Source organism: Bos mutus, chromosome 23, assembly GCF_027580195.1.
Source record: "Bos mutus isolate GX-2022 chromosome 23, NWIPB_WYAK_1.1, whole genome shotgun sequence".
In the NCBI taxonomy this organism is placed as follows: Eukaryota; Metazoa; Chordata; class Mammalia; order Artiodactyla; family Bovidae; genus Bos; species Bos mutus.
The window spans coordinates 13,494,417-13,508,873 of record NC_091639.1 but is presented as its reverse complement, the minus strand read 5'-3'; the positions used below and the strand labels follow the sequence as shown (position 1 = coordinate 13,508,873).

The window sequence follows — 14,457 nt, the reverse complement described above, 5'->3', positions numbered from 1 at the left end:
TGGACAGGGAGGCCTGGCGTGCTGCGATTCATGGGGTTGCAGAGTTGGACATGACTGAGTGACTGAACTGAACTGAAACATAACAAATATACTTATAAATGCACAGCTGAGACTTTCCTTGTGGTCTGGTGGCTAAGACTCAGCACTCCCAATGCAGGCAGCTTAGGTTCAATCCCTGGTTGGGGAACTAGATCCCAAAGGCTGCAACTAAGAGTTCACGTGCCACAAATAAAAACATCCTGCATTCTGCAACAAATGACCCTGTGTGCCACAACTCAGATCTGGTGCAGCCAAATATATAAATAAGCATTTTTTTAAATGCACAACTGAATTTATAGGAAATTTCAGTGGTTAGGAGACTTGAATTTTAATAGTGTGTGGTGATAAATTTGGGCTCACACAAAATGGTGACTTGAAAATACCTCCTGTTTCCAACCTAAAAAAAAAAAAAAAAAAAAACTAAATCTTCACAAGGCTATATCCTTAATTCAAAAGTTTAGCTGGAGAAAACTCCTGTTAACAAAAAATAAATAAAAAGACACTGTTCTGTCTAATCATGAAATCCAAGTAAGATAAAATAGTTTCCCCCCATAATTTGAGCCATGCAGATTTGGGGCTAAAATATATATACACTATGATCCTCAAAAACTTAAGGCAGTGAAACTACCTTACATGATATTATAATGGTAGATAAAGGCCATTATATATTTGTCAAAACCCATAGACTGTACAATAACAAGAGTGAACTCCATTGTAAGCTATGTGCTTTGGGTGATGTATAGACACAGGCTTACTCATTGTAATAAAGGTACTGCTCTTGTTGGGATTTTGATAGTGAAGGGGGCTGTGCCTATGTGGGGGCAGTATATATATGAAATCTCTTTTATGTTCTGCTCAGTTTTGCTGTGAACCTAAAACTGCTCTAGTTAACAAAATCTAGTTTACAAAATAAGGAATAAGGCCATAATCACTAAATACATTAATTTAAAGGAAAAAAATATAAATACCTACACCAAAAAATTAGGCTTCCCCAGTGGTTCAGCAGTAAAGAACCTGCCTGCAATGCAGAGATGCTGGTTCAGTCCCTGGGTTGGAAAGATCCCCTGGAGGAGGAAATGGCAACCCACTCAGTATTCCTGTCTGGAAAATCCCATGGACAGAGGAGCCTAGAGGGCTACAGTCCATGGGGTCACAAAGAGTCGGACATAGCTTAGTGATGCCAACAACAACAAATACCAACAAATTAAAGTCTGGATAATTATTACATTGCTTCAATCAAAAGGAAAGATAAAATCCCAATTTCATATAAACTATTCCAAGGAATAAGAAAATTTAAAAATAAATCCATCTCAATTCATTACAAAGCTAATCATACTGTAATACTGAAAACAGAATCAAAGGAAAAATAAGTCACTGGCTAATTTCATTTTTGAATACAGATGACAAATCCAATGTATTAAAAACAGCCACCAGAATATCATGACCCAATTGGATTTATACCAACAATGCAAGAATTCATTAGAATTTGAATATCTATCAATTTAAAATGAAAAAATAACATTTAAATACATATAAGAAAGGCAAGTCTAATATCCCAAGACCAGTTTATGGTTAGAAAGAAAGTCTCAGCAAACTGAAAACAGAAGAAACATTGATAATCTCATACCTGTCCAGAAAAATACAGTGGACAATACACTTAAAGGTTAAAATTTAGAAATGCAAATGAGAAATGAATGCTATACTCAGTTGAAAATGTTTTCTAAAATTATAAGAATTGCAAAGAAGCAACAAAAATATCAGTATGGCTTAGTTTAAAAGCTCAAGAGCATTTTAACATGTTGAAATTAAAGAGCTCAGCAATGTCATGGGGTTAATGTAAAAAAAAAAAAAAAATCACATTTCTATACACCAATAAAGAACAGAACATGTAATCCGTGGTCATCAGCAGCCATTCAGTAATCCTAGTGGGATAATCTTTGAGAGCCCTAGGATACAATGTTTCTGATCCATGGACTTATACACATTTTATACCTGCACTGACACATACTTTTATATTCTCTTTACCTATTTAATACTACCTTTCTCTTTCACATGTGTCTTTGATGGTTTTTTTCAGTTAGTTCTTTTAAGAATTGCCTTCTTCTATGTATCCCTTCGGAGAGGCAATGGCACCCCACTCCAGTACTCTTGCCTGGAAAATACCATGAATAGAGGAGCCTGCTAGGCTGCAGTCCATGGGGTCGCTAAGAGTTGGATACGACTGAGCGACTTCACTTTCACTTTTCACTTTCATGCATTGGAGAAGGAAATGACAACCCACTCCTGTGTTCTTTCCTGGAAAATCCCAGGGACGGTGAAGCCTGGTGGGCTGCCATCTATGGGATCGTACAGAGTCGGACACGACTGAAGCGACTTAGCAGCAGCATGGATCCTTAATATTATACCATAAACTCCAAGCACAAAAAGTAGCATTTCCTTGTTTTTCTCCTCGCCAGTCAAATTTTCCTCTTGCTTTCAGCTATTTTTCAAGTTTCATGTGGTATTTAAGTTTCTCTGAAAAACTATTAAAAATTCCAACATATGGAGGCTGAACAACACGCTGCTGGATAACCAACAAATCACAGAAGAAATCAAAAAAGAAATCAAAATTTGCATAGAAACTAATGAAAATGAAAACACAAGAACCCAAAACCTATGGGACACTTTAAAAGCAGTCCTAAGGGGAAAATTCATAGCAATACAGGCATACCTCAAGAAACAAGAAAAAAGTCAAATAAATAACCTAACCCTACACCTAAAGCAACTAGAAAAGGAAGAAATGTAGAACCCCAGGGTTAGTAGAAGGAAAGAAATCTTAAAAATTAGGGCAGAAATAAATGCAAAAGAAACAAAAGAGACCATAGCAAAAATCAACAAAGCCAAAAGCTGGATCTTTGAAAGGATAAATAAAATTGACAAACCATTAGCCAGATTCATCAAGAAACAAAGGGAGAAAAATCAAATCAATAAAATTAGAAATGAAAATGGAGAGATCACAACAGACAACACAGAAATACAAAGGATCATAAGAGACTACTATCAACAATTATATGCCAATAAAATGGACAACGTGGAAGAAATGGACAAATTCTTAGAAAAGTACAACTTTCCAAAACTTGATCAGGAAGAAATAGAAAATCTTAACAGACTCATCACAAGCACGGAAATTGAAACTGTAATCAAAAATCTTCCAGCAAACAAAAGCCCAGGTCCAGACGGCTTCACAGCTGAATTCTACCAAAAATTTAGAGAAGAGCTAACACCTATCCTGCTCAAACTCTTCCAGAAAATTGCAGAGGAAGGTAAACTTCCAAACTCATTCTATGAGGCCACCATCACCCTAATACCAAAACCTGACAAAGATCCCACAAAAAAAGAAAACTACAGGCCAATATCACTGATGAACATAGATGCAAAAATCCTTAACAAAATTCTAGCAATCAGAATCCAACAACACATTAAAAAGATCATACACCATGACCAAGTGGGCTTTATCCCAGGGATGCAAGGATTCTTCAATATCCGCAAATCAATCAATGTAATACACCACATTAACAAATTGAAAAATAAAAACCATATGATTATCTCAATAGATGCAGAGAAAGCCTTTGACAAAATTCAACATCCATTTATGATAAAAACTCTCCAGAAAGCAGGAATAGAAGGAACATACCTCAACATAATAAAAGCTATATATGACAAACCCACAGCAAACATTATCCTCGATGGTGAAGAATTGAAAGCATTTCCTCTAAAGTCAGGAAAAAGACAAGGGTGCCCACTTTCATCTTTACTATTCAACATAGTTTTGGAAGTTTTGGCCACAGCAATCAGAGCAGAAAAAGAAATAAAAGGAATCCAAATTGGAAAAGAAGAAGTAAAACTCTCACTATTTGCAGATGACATGATCCTCTACATAGAAAACCCTAAAGACTCCACCAGAAAATTACTAGAACTAATCAATGATTATAGTAAAGTTGCAGGATATAAAATCAACACACAGAAATCCTTGCATTCCTATACACTAACAATGAGAAAACAGAAAGAGAAATTAAGTAATTCCATTCACCATTGCAACGAAAAGAATAAAATACTTAGGAATATATCTACCTAAAGAAACTAAAGACCTATATATAGAAAACTATAAAACACTGGTGAAAGAAATCAAAGAGGACACTAATAGATGGAGAAATATACCATGTTCATGGATTGGAAGAATCAATATAGTGAAAATGAGTATACTACCCAAAGCAATTTATAGATTCAATGCAATCCCCATCAAGCTACCAACGGTATTCTTCACAGAGCTAGAACAAATAATTTCACAATTTGTATGGAAATACAAAAAACCTTGAATAGCCAAAGCTATCTTGAGAAAGAAGAAGGGAACTGGAGGAATCAACCTACCTGACTTCAGGCTCTATTACAGAGCCACAGTTACCAAGACAGTATGTTACTGGCACAAAGACAGAAATATTGATCAATGGAACAAAATAGAAAGCCCAGAGATAAATCCACGCACATATGGACACCTTATTTTTGACAAAGGAGGCAAGAATATACAATGGATTAAAGACAATCTCTTTAACAAGTGGTGCTGGGAAATCTGGTCAACCACTTGTAAAACAATGAAACTAGAACACTTTCTAACACCATACACAAAAATAAACTCAAAATGGATTAAAGATCTCAACGTAAGACCAGAAACTATAAAACTTCTAGAGGAGAACATAGGCAAAACACTCTCTGACATACATCACAGCAGGATCCTCTATGACCCACCTCCCAGAATATTGGAAATAAAAGCAAAAATAAACAAATGGGACCTAATTAAACTTAAAAGCTTCTGCACAACAAAGGAAACTATTAGCAAGGTGAAAAGGCAGCCTTCAGAATGGGAGAAAATAATAGCAAATGAAGCAACTGACAAACAACTAATCTCAAAATATACAAGCAACTCCTACAGCTCAACTCCAGAAAAATAAATGACCCAATCAAAAAATGGGCCAAAGAACTAAATAGACATTTCTCCAAAGAAGACATACAGATGGCTAACAAACACATGAAAAGATGCTCAACATCACTCATTATCAGAGAAATGCAAATCAAAACCACTATGAGGTACCATTTCACGCCAGTCAGAATGGCTGTGATCCAAAAGTCTATAAGCAATAAATGCTGGAGAGGGTGTGGAGAAAAGGGAACCCTCTTACACTGCTGGTGGGAATGCAAACTAGTACAGCCACTATGGAGAACAGTGTGGAGAATCCTTAAAAAACTGGAAATAGAACTGCCTTATGATCCAGCAATCCCACTGCTAGGCATACACACTGAGGAAACCAGAATTGAAAGAGACACGTGTACCCCAATGTTCATCGTGAACTGTTTATAATAGCCAGGACATGGAAGCAACCTAGATGTCCATCAGCAGATGAATGGATAAGAAAGCTGTGGTACATATACACAATGGAGTATTACTCAGCCATTAAAAAGAATACATTTGAATCAGTTCTAATGAGGTGGATGAAACTGGAGCCTATTATACAGAGTGAAGTAAGCCAGAAAGAAAAACACCAATACAGTATACTAACACATATATATGGAATTTAGAAAGATGGTAACAATAACCCTGTGTTCGAGACAGCAAAAGAGACACTGATGTATAGATCAGTGTTATGGACTCTGTGGAAGAGGGCGAGGGAGAGGATGGGGAGATTTGGGAGAATGGCATTGAAACATGTATAATATCATGTATGAAATGAGTCGCCAGTCCAGGTTCGATGCATGATACTGGATGCTTGGGGCTGGTGCACTGGGACGACCCAGAGGGAGGGTACGGGGAGGGAGGAGGGAGGAGGGTTCAGGATGGGGAGCACGGGTATACCTGTGGCGGATTCATTTTGATGTTTGGCAAAACTAATACAATATTGTAAAGTTTAAAAAGAAAATAAAATTTAAAAAGAAAAAAAAAAAAGGTTATATTTAAAGCCAAAAAAAAAGTTTCTCTGAAACTTCACAGTGTGGTTCAATTCTCTTATGTTTGTTCTGGGCCTATTTCTTTCTATTATTTATTTCTATCATTTTGAAGTTTGAACTAGCTAGAGAGTTCTTTATTATTTACTTCAGTTTCTTTAGGTACTAATCACTATTCTTCTATATTAGAAATATTTGCATAGCTGGTATTGTGTTATCTGAAGACTGCAAGATGTGTGAGGATTCTTTTAGTCTCATGCTATGAATCTGCCCTTGTTTTGCAAGTTAATCTTTCTGCCTGTATCATTTAGGATGGTCAAGCTTAGGCTGTGTTGACAATTTCAAAATCACAATGTTTTATGGCAAGTTAAATCTCTCGCTCCTATTACATGTCACTTGTGGTTCCGCTATGGCTCAGCTTCATGTCATCATTATTCCATATCCCAGGATGATGGACCTGCCTCTATTTATAACATTGCCTGTCTCAGGAGAAAAGAGACCTGTTACTCTTACAGTTTCTGTTCAAAAGTGACACATGATATACTTTTACCACGTTTCTTTAGCCAAGATATTCATATACACAGCCACTGCTAATTTGAACAGAACAGAGCTGCATAACGCCCTGGCAGGAAAGATCACTAGTCAAAAAATCTGCCACAGTCCATCCTCCCAATCACCGAATACTGAGTGCAGCACCACTAGACTGACAGGTTCTTTTATTTTTTTTTCCTTTTTAGTACTTTAAGGATATTGTTCTATTATCACCTGACTTTTGTAGCATCCAGTGATGTCAGCTGTCTTTCTTTGTCCCCTTTTGGCCTTTTCTCTGGCTATTTTTACAATTTTACAATTTTTTTCTTCTTTCATTTTTAGTTTTCAGCAATTTGATTCTGATATGCTTTGGTGTGTTTTTCACAGTTTCTTGTACGTTGAGCACAATGAATTTTTTCAATCTGTACATTTCTAGTTTCTACCACATTTGGAAAATTTTAGGTCATTATTTTTTTTAATATATATCTGTCCCTCCTCTTCCTTTATTTAACCTCCAATATAAATTGCCTGGGAGTTTCCCAAAGACTACTGGTGCTCTATTCTTTTTTCCCCAACCCCAATCTCTATTTTATTTTGGAAAAATTTTGTTGCTAATTTCAAGGTCATTGATTTATTTCTGCCAAGTCTAATCTGATATTAGTCCAAATTGGTGTATTTTTCGTTCTATGTATTTTATTTTTAATTTCTAGAAGTTTCATTTGAGTCTGTTTATATCTTCTAAGATCATGGCATCCGTTCATGGCATTCATTCATGAAGTAAAGTCCCATCACTTCATGGCAAATAGATAGGGAAACAATGGAAACTTTATTTTCTTGGTCTCCAAAATCATTGCAGATGATGACTTCAAGCCATGAAATTAAAATACACACCTCCTCAGTTTTCTCTGTCAGTTTATTTTGTCTGTCATTCTTCTATCATGCCTGAGCCGGCTAAATCTGCTCCTGCTCCGAAGAAGGGCTCTAAGAAGGCGGTGACCAAGGCACAGAAGAAGGACGGCAAGAAGCGCAAGCGCAGCCGCAAGGAGAGCTACTCCGTGTACGTGTACAAGGTGCTGAAGCAGGTACACCCGGACACTGGCATCTCGTCCAAAGCCATGGGCATCATGAACTCCTTCGTCAACGATATTTTTGAGCGTATCGCAGGCGAGGTATCGCGCCTGGCGCATTACAACAAGCGCTCAACCATCACATCCAGGGAGATCCAGACCGCTGTGCACCTTCTGTTGCCTGGGGAGCTGGCCAAGCATGCCGTGTCTGAGGGCACCAAGGCTGTCACCAAATACACCAGTTCCAAGTAAATGTTTTTAGGAGCTGTCAAACCCAAAGGCTCTTTTCAGAGCCAAGAAAAAAAAAAAAAAAAGACACTTGCTCCTTGGTAGAAAAGCTATGACCAACCTAGACAGCATATTCAAAAGCAGAGACATTACTTTGCCAACAAAGGTCTGACTAGTCAAAGCTATGGTTTTTCCAGTAGTCATGTATGGATGTGAGAGTTGGACTATAAAGAAAGCTGAGCACAGAAGAATTGATGCTTTTGAACTGTGGTGTTGGAGAAATCTCTTGAGAGTCCCTTGGACTGCAAGGAGATCAAACCCGTCAATCCTAAAGGAAATCAGTTTGGATATTCATTGGAAGGATTGATGCTGAGGCTGAAACTCCAATACTTTAGCCACCTGGTGTGAAGAACTGAATCATTGGAAAAGACCCTGATGCTAGGGAAAATAGAAGCCAGGAGGAGAAGAAAAAGGGGACGATAGAGGATGAGATGATTGGATGGCATCACCGACTCAATGAACATGAGTTTGAGCAAACTCTAGGAGTCGGTGATGGACAGGGAAGTCTGGCATGCTGCAGTCCATGGGGTTGCAGAATTGGACACAACTGAGCAACTGAATTGAACTGAACTGATGTCTTCTAAATCTCTCAACCTCAACCTGTGAATATGTAGTATATTTATAATAGTTATTTTTAACATCTTTGTCTGCTAATTTGATCACCCCTGTTATTCCTGAGTCTGAAAGACTGATTTTTTTTTTAGTTATCAGTCATAATTTCCTAATTCTTTGTATGCCTTCCAGTTGTCTTTTGTATGCAGGCCGCTGTGAATTTTATGTTGTTGTGTGGAGGATTTTGTTGTATTCCTCTATATAGTGTTGACCTCTTTTCTGGGATGTACTTAGATTACCTGGTATTATTTTGTTTCTGTATAGGATTGCTTTGAAGCTTTGTTAGGTTAGGTCATTATTCTAGACATAATTTGACCCTACATCTAAGATAATTTTCTTCTAAGTATTTTATCCAATGCATCATATATTATGAAATCTCACTTATTCTGATTGACACAAACAGAAACTATTCTCAGTCCATGGTTAGCTTCAGGAACTGTTAGCCTGAATTTATTTCCAGTGTTTCTTTCTCTAGGTTTGGATAGTTTATTCTCCTACATGAGCAGACTGATACTCTGCCAAAGATTCAAGGGGATATTTCTGCAGATCTTCCAAGCTCTGTCTTTGTGAACTCCCTTTGTGCCAATATTTTGGCCTCCCTAAATTCCAATCAATGTCTCTAAAACTCAGTGAGATTCCATGGCATTAATCTGCTTCTTCTGTCCCTGTATAGCAGAGGGTATACATGCTCTGTGAAGTACACTGCCTTATGTGAAAGAAAGTGAAAGTGTTAGTCACTCAGTGTCTGATTTTTGCGACCCCAGGGACTGTAGCCCACCAGGCTCTTCTGTCCATGGAAATCTCCAGGCAAGAATACTGGAATGGGTAGCCATTCCCTTCTCCAAGGGATCTTTCCAACCCAGGGATCAAACCCAGTCTCCTGCATTGCAGGTGGATTCTTTACTGTCTGAGTTCCCTGGAAGCCCACAGCTAAGCTTATAATCAAGGATAATAATCATGTGCAGTCTGTCATGTGATATCTGATATCAACTGCTTTATATATGTCTAGTTTCTTAGTTGATTAACGTAAGAAATTAAAAGAATGACATTACACAGGATGTGCCATTGTGCTTGTGGTTGATGTGTTTTATTTGAGAATGCTGATGAGGGTTAGCTGATGAGGGCTTTAAGTATTAGCCCCACCATGTGGGGCTCACATATGTGAAACATAGTTCATACATGCTGTCTATCTTGAATAATGAACTGATACATATTAGTTAAGGCAATATTTTCAGTCTCAAAAAATGATGTCATATTTGCTTGAGATGTTAAATATGAATATTCCCATGTGCAGAACTCAATCCAACATTGTGGGTTTTGAATGCCATTCAAATACTGGGGGGAAGAAAAGACATGTAAGGATAGGGAGTTTATACATATCAAGCAAAACTTGATTTTTTAAAATAAGGTATAACACAAAGGCATGTAAACACTTTGGCCATATTTTCATAACTGTCCCTAGGTGAATTTAAAAATGCACTGTTGAAATATTTTTCACAACCAAAACTTGCATAATTTTATCATAAAACTTCCTTGAAAAAAACTTTCCCCCAAATTGCTGGCTCTATGAAACATTTGAAATGCTCATTTACAAATGCCAGCTATTTCCCTACATACCAGTGGGTCTCAGAGAATATAAGCCTATGCTTATGCCAGACACCCCACATATGTATTAGTTTTCATACAAACCAAACAAAAATAATAGAAAGCAAAGGGCAAGTAGATTTGGTATGTGTCAGGATCCATTGCCAATCACGTCCTGTCTTTGTTTGTTTTATCACCAGATATAAACTTTGGTGTGAAATTTTTAATGGGTTTTACTTTAAAACCCATTTTATAGTGAATGGGTTATACTTTGATAGACTCTGGGCTTTTCTTGGTAAAATATATCCTTTAAAACATATGACCAAAAAAGTCTTTTGCTCACAACAACCAAAACATGTTTTTATCAGTTATATAAAATAGAATCAAAATGTTAATATATTAAGGAAAGATATCACAACAGCAAAATGTTTGAACAACATGGACCTTGATTAAAATTCACTTTTTCTTCTCATGAACTACCCAGATTTCAACAGAACCTTCACCCCCAGCATATGGCTAAAGTAATCACAGTATTTGAAGGTTCTGGCATGTTTTAGTTTTATTCTTGACTTTTTTTTCATTACTATCCAGAAAGAATAGTACACCAGATTCAAATATATGAATATACTACTTTAAATTATCTGTCTTTGATATATTAACTGTTTTTTTATATAGTTTTGAAATTAATAGGCATTTATATAGCTAATTTGATATATTTACAATCTTTTAAAACTTCTCTTTCAAATATCTCTGTCATTCTGTATCTAAAATATTATAGTATTTTCTTTCTCACAACATAAAGATACTTTCAATTGAGTTTATATTTTTTAATTAAATAAATTTGTTTATGTCAAAAGAAAAAAAATGCATATAAAACTTATTTTATCCAGCATTAATATCTCCTTTGCCATTACATGCTGTTACATAATGTCATAATGGTTCAGCTATTTTCATAACTGATATTATATGCCCTAGCTAAAGGCCATAAGGTTTCTCTTATGGCTCCAAAGATATTCCTGCTACCTATTTTTCTAGTCTATTAGGCATTGTAATTATGGAATTAGATGTTCTTTAAAGACTATCTTAGGCACCTCATAGATCAAAATGGTTCCTCTGAAGCAGTTACCAGATCTGCTGCACAATTACATAATTAAGTCCATGTAGTAAAAATCTTAACAAAACTCTTTTAAAAAATAAGCAGTGTGCACTGGAGCAACAGATAATTTTGACTGCAAACTGAAAGTAGAGAGAAAGTGGTAATATATTCAATGTGAAGGTCTCTCAATAATAATTTTTATATTGAGATCTCATCTCTCAAAAGAAATCTCAGGGGAGCTGGGTCTGGCTTCTCAACTGTCCAGAACATTGGTTGATGGCTTCATTAGTGACATTTCAAGAGAATTTCTTCTGCATAAACTTGTCCATCCATCTTCCTCAAAAATATTCATAAACTCACTATAATTTGGGGCTACCAAAAAGATAGTGACTAAAACGCTAAATGAAATGAATGTTCTTCATATTATCACTTAGTATATTTTAAGTCAATTGAATTCTGCTATATCCTATGTAGCTCTAGTATATAATCTTAAATACCAATTACTTATATAGGTTTGCAAAGTAGAAATAAAGCAAATTAAATAATATAATAAAATTTGGAGCTAGTGCTTGCCCCAAAACTCACAAATATAATATTTTTAAAAAACACTATTGGCACAGAAATACATAGCATTATATTACTAAATTACCCAAATTTGAAATCAATATATGTGAAATCAATATATCAACACTGCCTTCCAGTATTGCCTGCCCCTCATTCTATAAGAGCCAGAAACAAAGATCCATCTAATCTATAGGGGAACAAATATTCAAGGCCAAATAGTCATTTAACACTTGATCCTTTCAAAATATCCTATCTTTTAGACTCCACAAATCCTCAAGTGACTGTAAGCCTTGACTTGTGTATTGTATCCAACTGATTCTTATTGACCATTTTACCAGGTCTCTTTTAATTCTCCCTACCACCAACTCCATGTGAAATTTTATGTCCTATTCATTTCTTATTCTCATCAGTTAATTTGGAATGTTGTCTCCTGTTACTGCATTTTCACTTTGACAAAAACTATCAGTGACAACTCCAAAGTTCACTTGTTGCTAATTTTTAAAGAAGGAATATATCAAACCAAAGTGCTTGTGTTTCCTCTGTGTTAATTCACTGTGTTGGTTTTCTACTGTTACACAACAAACCACTCTAAAGGTTAGAGGCTTAAAACAATGATTTATTATTATCCCTCACAGTTCTGTGAGTTGACTGGGTTCATCTGGGTTGTAATCACTTCTGATCACTCATGTGGTCATGGTTACACAGTAGCAGGGACCAGAGTTATCTGAAAATCTGACTGGACTTTAATGTTCAACATGACTTCTACACTCACATTTCTGGGCTTTCAGCTGTAAGATTTGAAAAACTAGGAGCTGGACATGTCTTTCCACGTGACCTCCCTCCATTGCTGGCTGCTGTTCCTCACAGCATGGCAGTTTCAGAGTGATAGCTGGTTTTTCATCTAAGAGCATGTTCCTTCCAAGAGACCACCAGGTGTAAACCACCAGTCTTCTTATGACCCAGCCTCAGAAGGTATGCAATGCAATACCACTTCTGTGGTATTCCTTGGGTTACTCAGGGAGAGACTACAAAGGGTATAAATATTGCGAGATGTGGTTCCTTGGGAGATCACGTTTGGATAAACGGATGGTTCACACTCATCTAATATGTTACCTCACTTGGCAAATATTTAACAAAGCAGGATAAACAATCTAGGGAATAAGATCAAGCAAGGTATAAGGCAGTAAAAACATTCCTGAAGTCACCACGGTAGTTACAAAAATTTGTATTGTCTCTGATGAGCTCCTACTTTGTATAAGCCTACAGATTCCTCCAGCCCTATTGTTGTTGTTGAGTGTGTGTTAGTCGCTCAATCAGGTCCAACTCCTTGCAACACCATGGACTGTAGCCCACAAAGCTCCTCTACCCATGGAATTCTTCAGGCAAGAATACTTGAGTGGGTTGCCATTCTTTTCTCCAGGGGATCTTGACCCAGCAACTGAACCCAGGTCTCCCACATCGCAGGCAGATTCTTTACCATCTGAGCCACCAGGGAAGTCCTCCTGCTCTTGTTGGAACTAATCAATTTAAGCTCTCACTCATTCCATGCTGCTGCTGCTGCTAAGTTGCTTCAGTCGTGTCCAACTCTGTGCGACCCCATAGACGGCAGCCCACTAGGCTCCCCGTCCCTGGGATTCTCCAGGCAAGAACACTGGAGTGGGTTGCCATTTCCTCCTCCAATGCATGAAAGTGAAAAGTGAAAGTGAAGTCGCTCAGTCGTGTCCAACTCTTAGCGACCCCATGGACTGCAGCCTATCAGGCTCCTCTGCCAATGGGATTTTCCAGGCAAGAGTACTGGAGTGGGTTGCCACACTCACTCCATAGTACTCAAATAAATTTCAGAGTTAAACTGCCTTAAAAATAATCATGACATAACAACTATTTGGGAGAAGGAAATGGCAACCTACTTCAATATTCTTGCCTGGAAAATCCTGTGGACAGTGGAGCCTGAAGGGCTGCTGTCCATAGGGTCGAGCAGAGTCGGACACAACTGAAGTGACTTAGCATGCGTGAATGCACTGGAGAAGGAAATGGCATCCCACTCCAATATTCTTGCCTGGAGAATCCCAGGGACAGAGCAGCCTGGTGGGCTGCCATCTGTGGGGTTGCACAGAGTCGGACACGACTGAATCGACGCAGCAGCAACAACTATTTAAATCCTTTGGTGATCAAAGAATGAGAAACCAATGTTTCTATCAAATTATGTTATATACACACATGCACACACACAAATATGCTATCTGCTGGCAGGGGTGCAGTGAAACAGTCACAGTCATACCCTGCTGATGGAAACTTAAATAGCTACAACCCCTTTGGAAAGATATTTACAGTATATTCATCCTGCTTGACCCAGTCATACTACTTTTTGGAAATAAGATAATTCAGAAAACACACTGAACTACAGAAAAGTCTTTTCACACAAAGATGTTTATCTCAAGACTGTTTTGTGGATGAAGGAACTAAGATTTAAAGAAGCTGAATTATTTCCTCAAGTTTGCAAAAACAGAGGCATAAAGGCTTCCCAGGTGGCTCAATACTAAAGAATCCATCTGTCCATGCAGGAGACGCAGGATGCATGGGTTCAATCCCTGCTTGGGTCAGGAAGATTCCCTGCAGGAGGAAATGGTAACCCACTCCAGTGTTCTTGCCAGGAGAATCCCATGGACAGAGGAGACTTGTAGGCTAGAGTTCATAGCATCACAG

The 14,457-nt window shown here is 37.4% G+C and overlaps 1 protein-coding gene across 1 annotated transcript; it reads left to right on the top strand.

Annotated features, from left to right (window-relative positions):
• The first annotated feature begins 7,481 nt into the window (after positions 1-7,481).
• On the top strand, positions 7,482-7,862 carry LOC102280785 (histone H2B type 1-C/E/F/G/I). The gene has a single exon (XM_005898494.3). It carries the CDS (start codon positions 7,482-7,484, stop codon positions 7,860-7,862), a length of 381 nt encoding a protein of 126 aa, XP_005898556.2.
• The last annotated feature ends 6,595 nt before the right edge of the window (positions 7,863-14,457 follow it).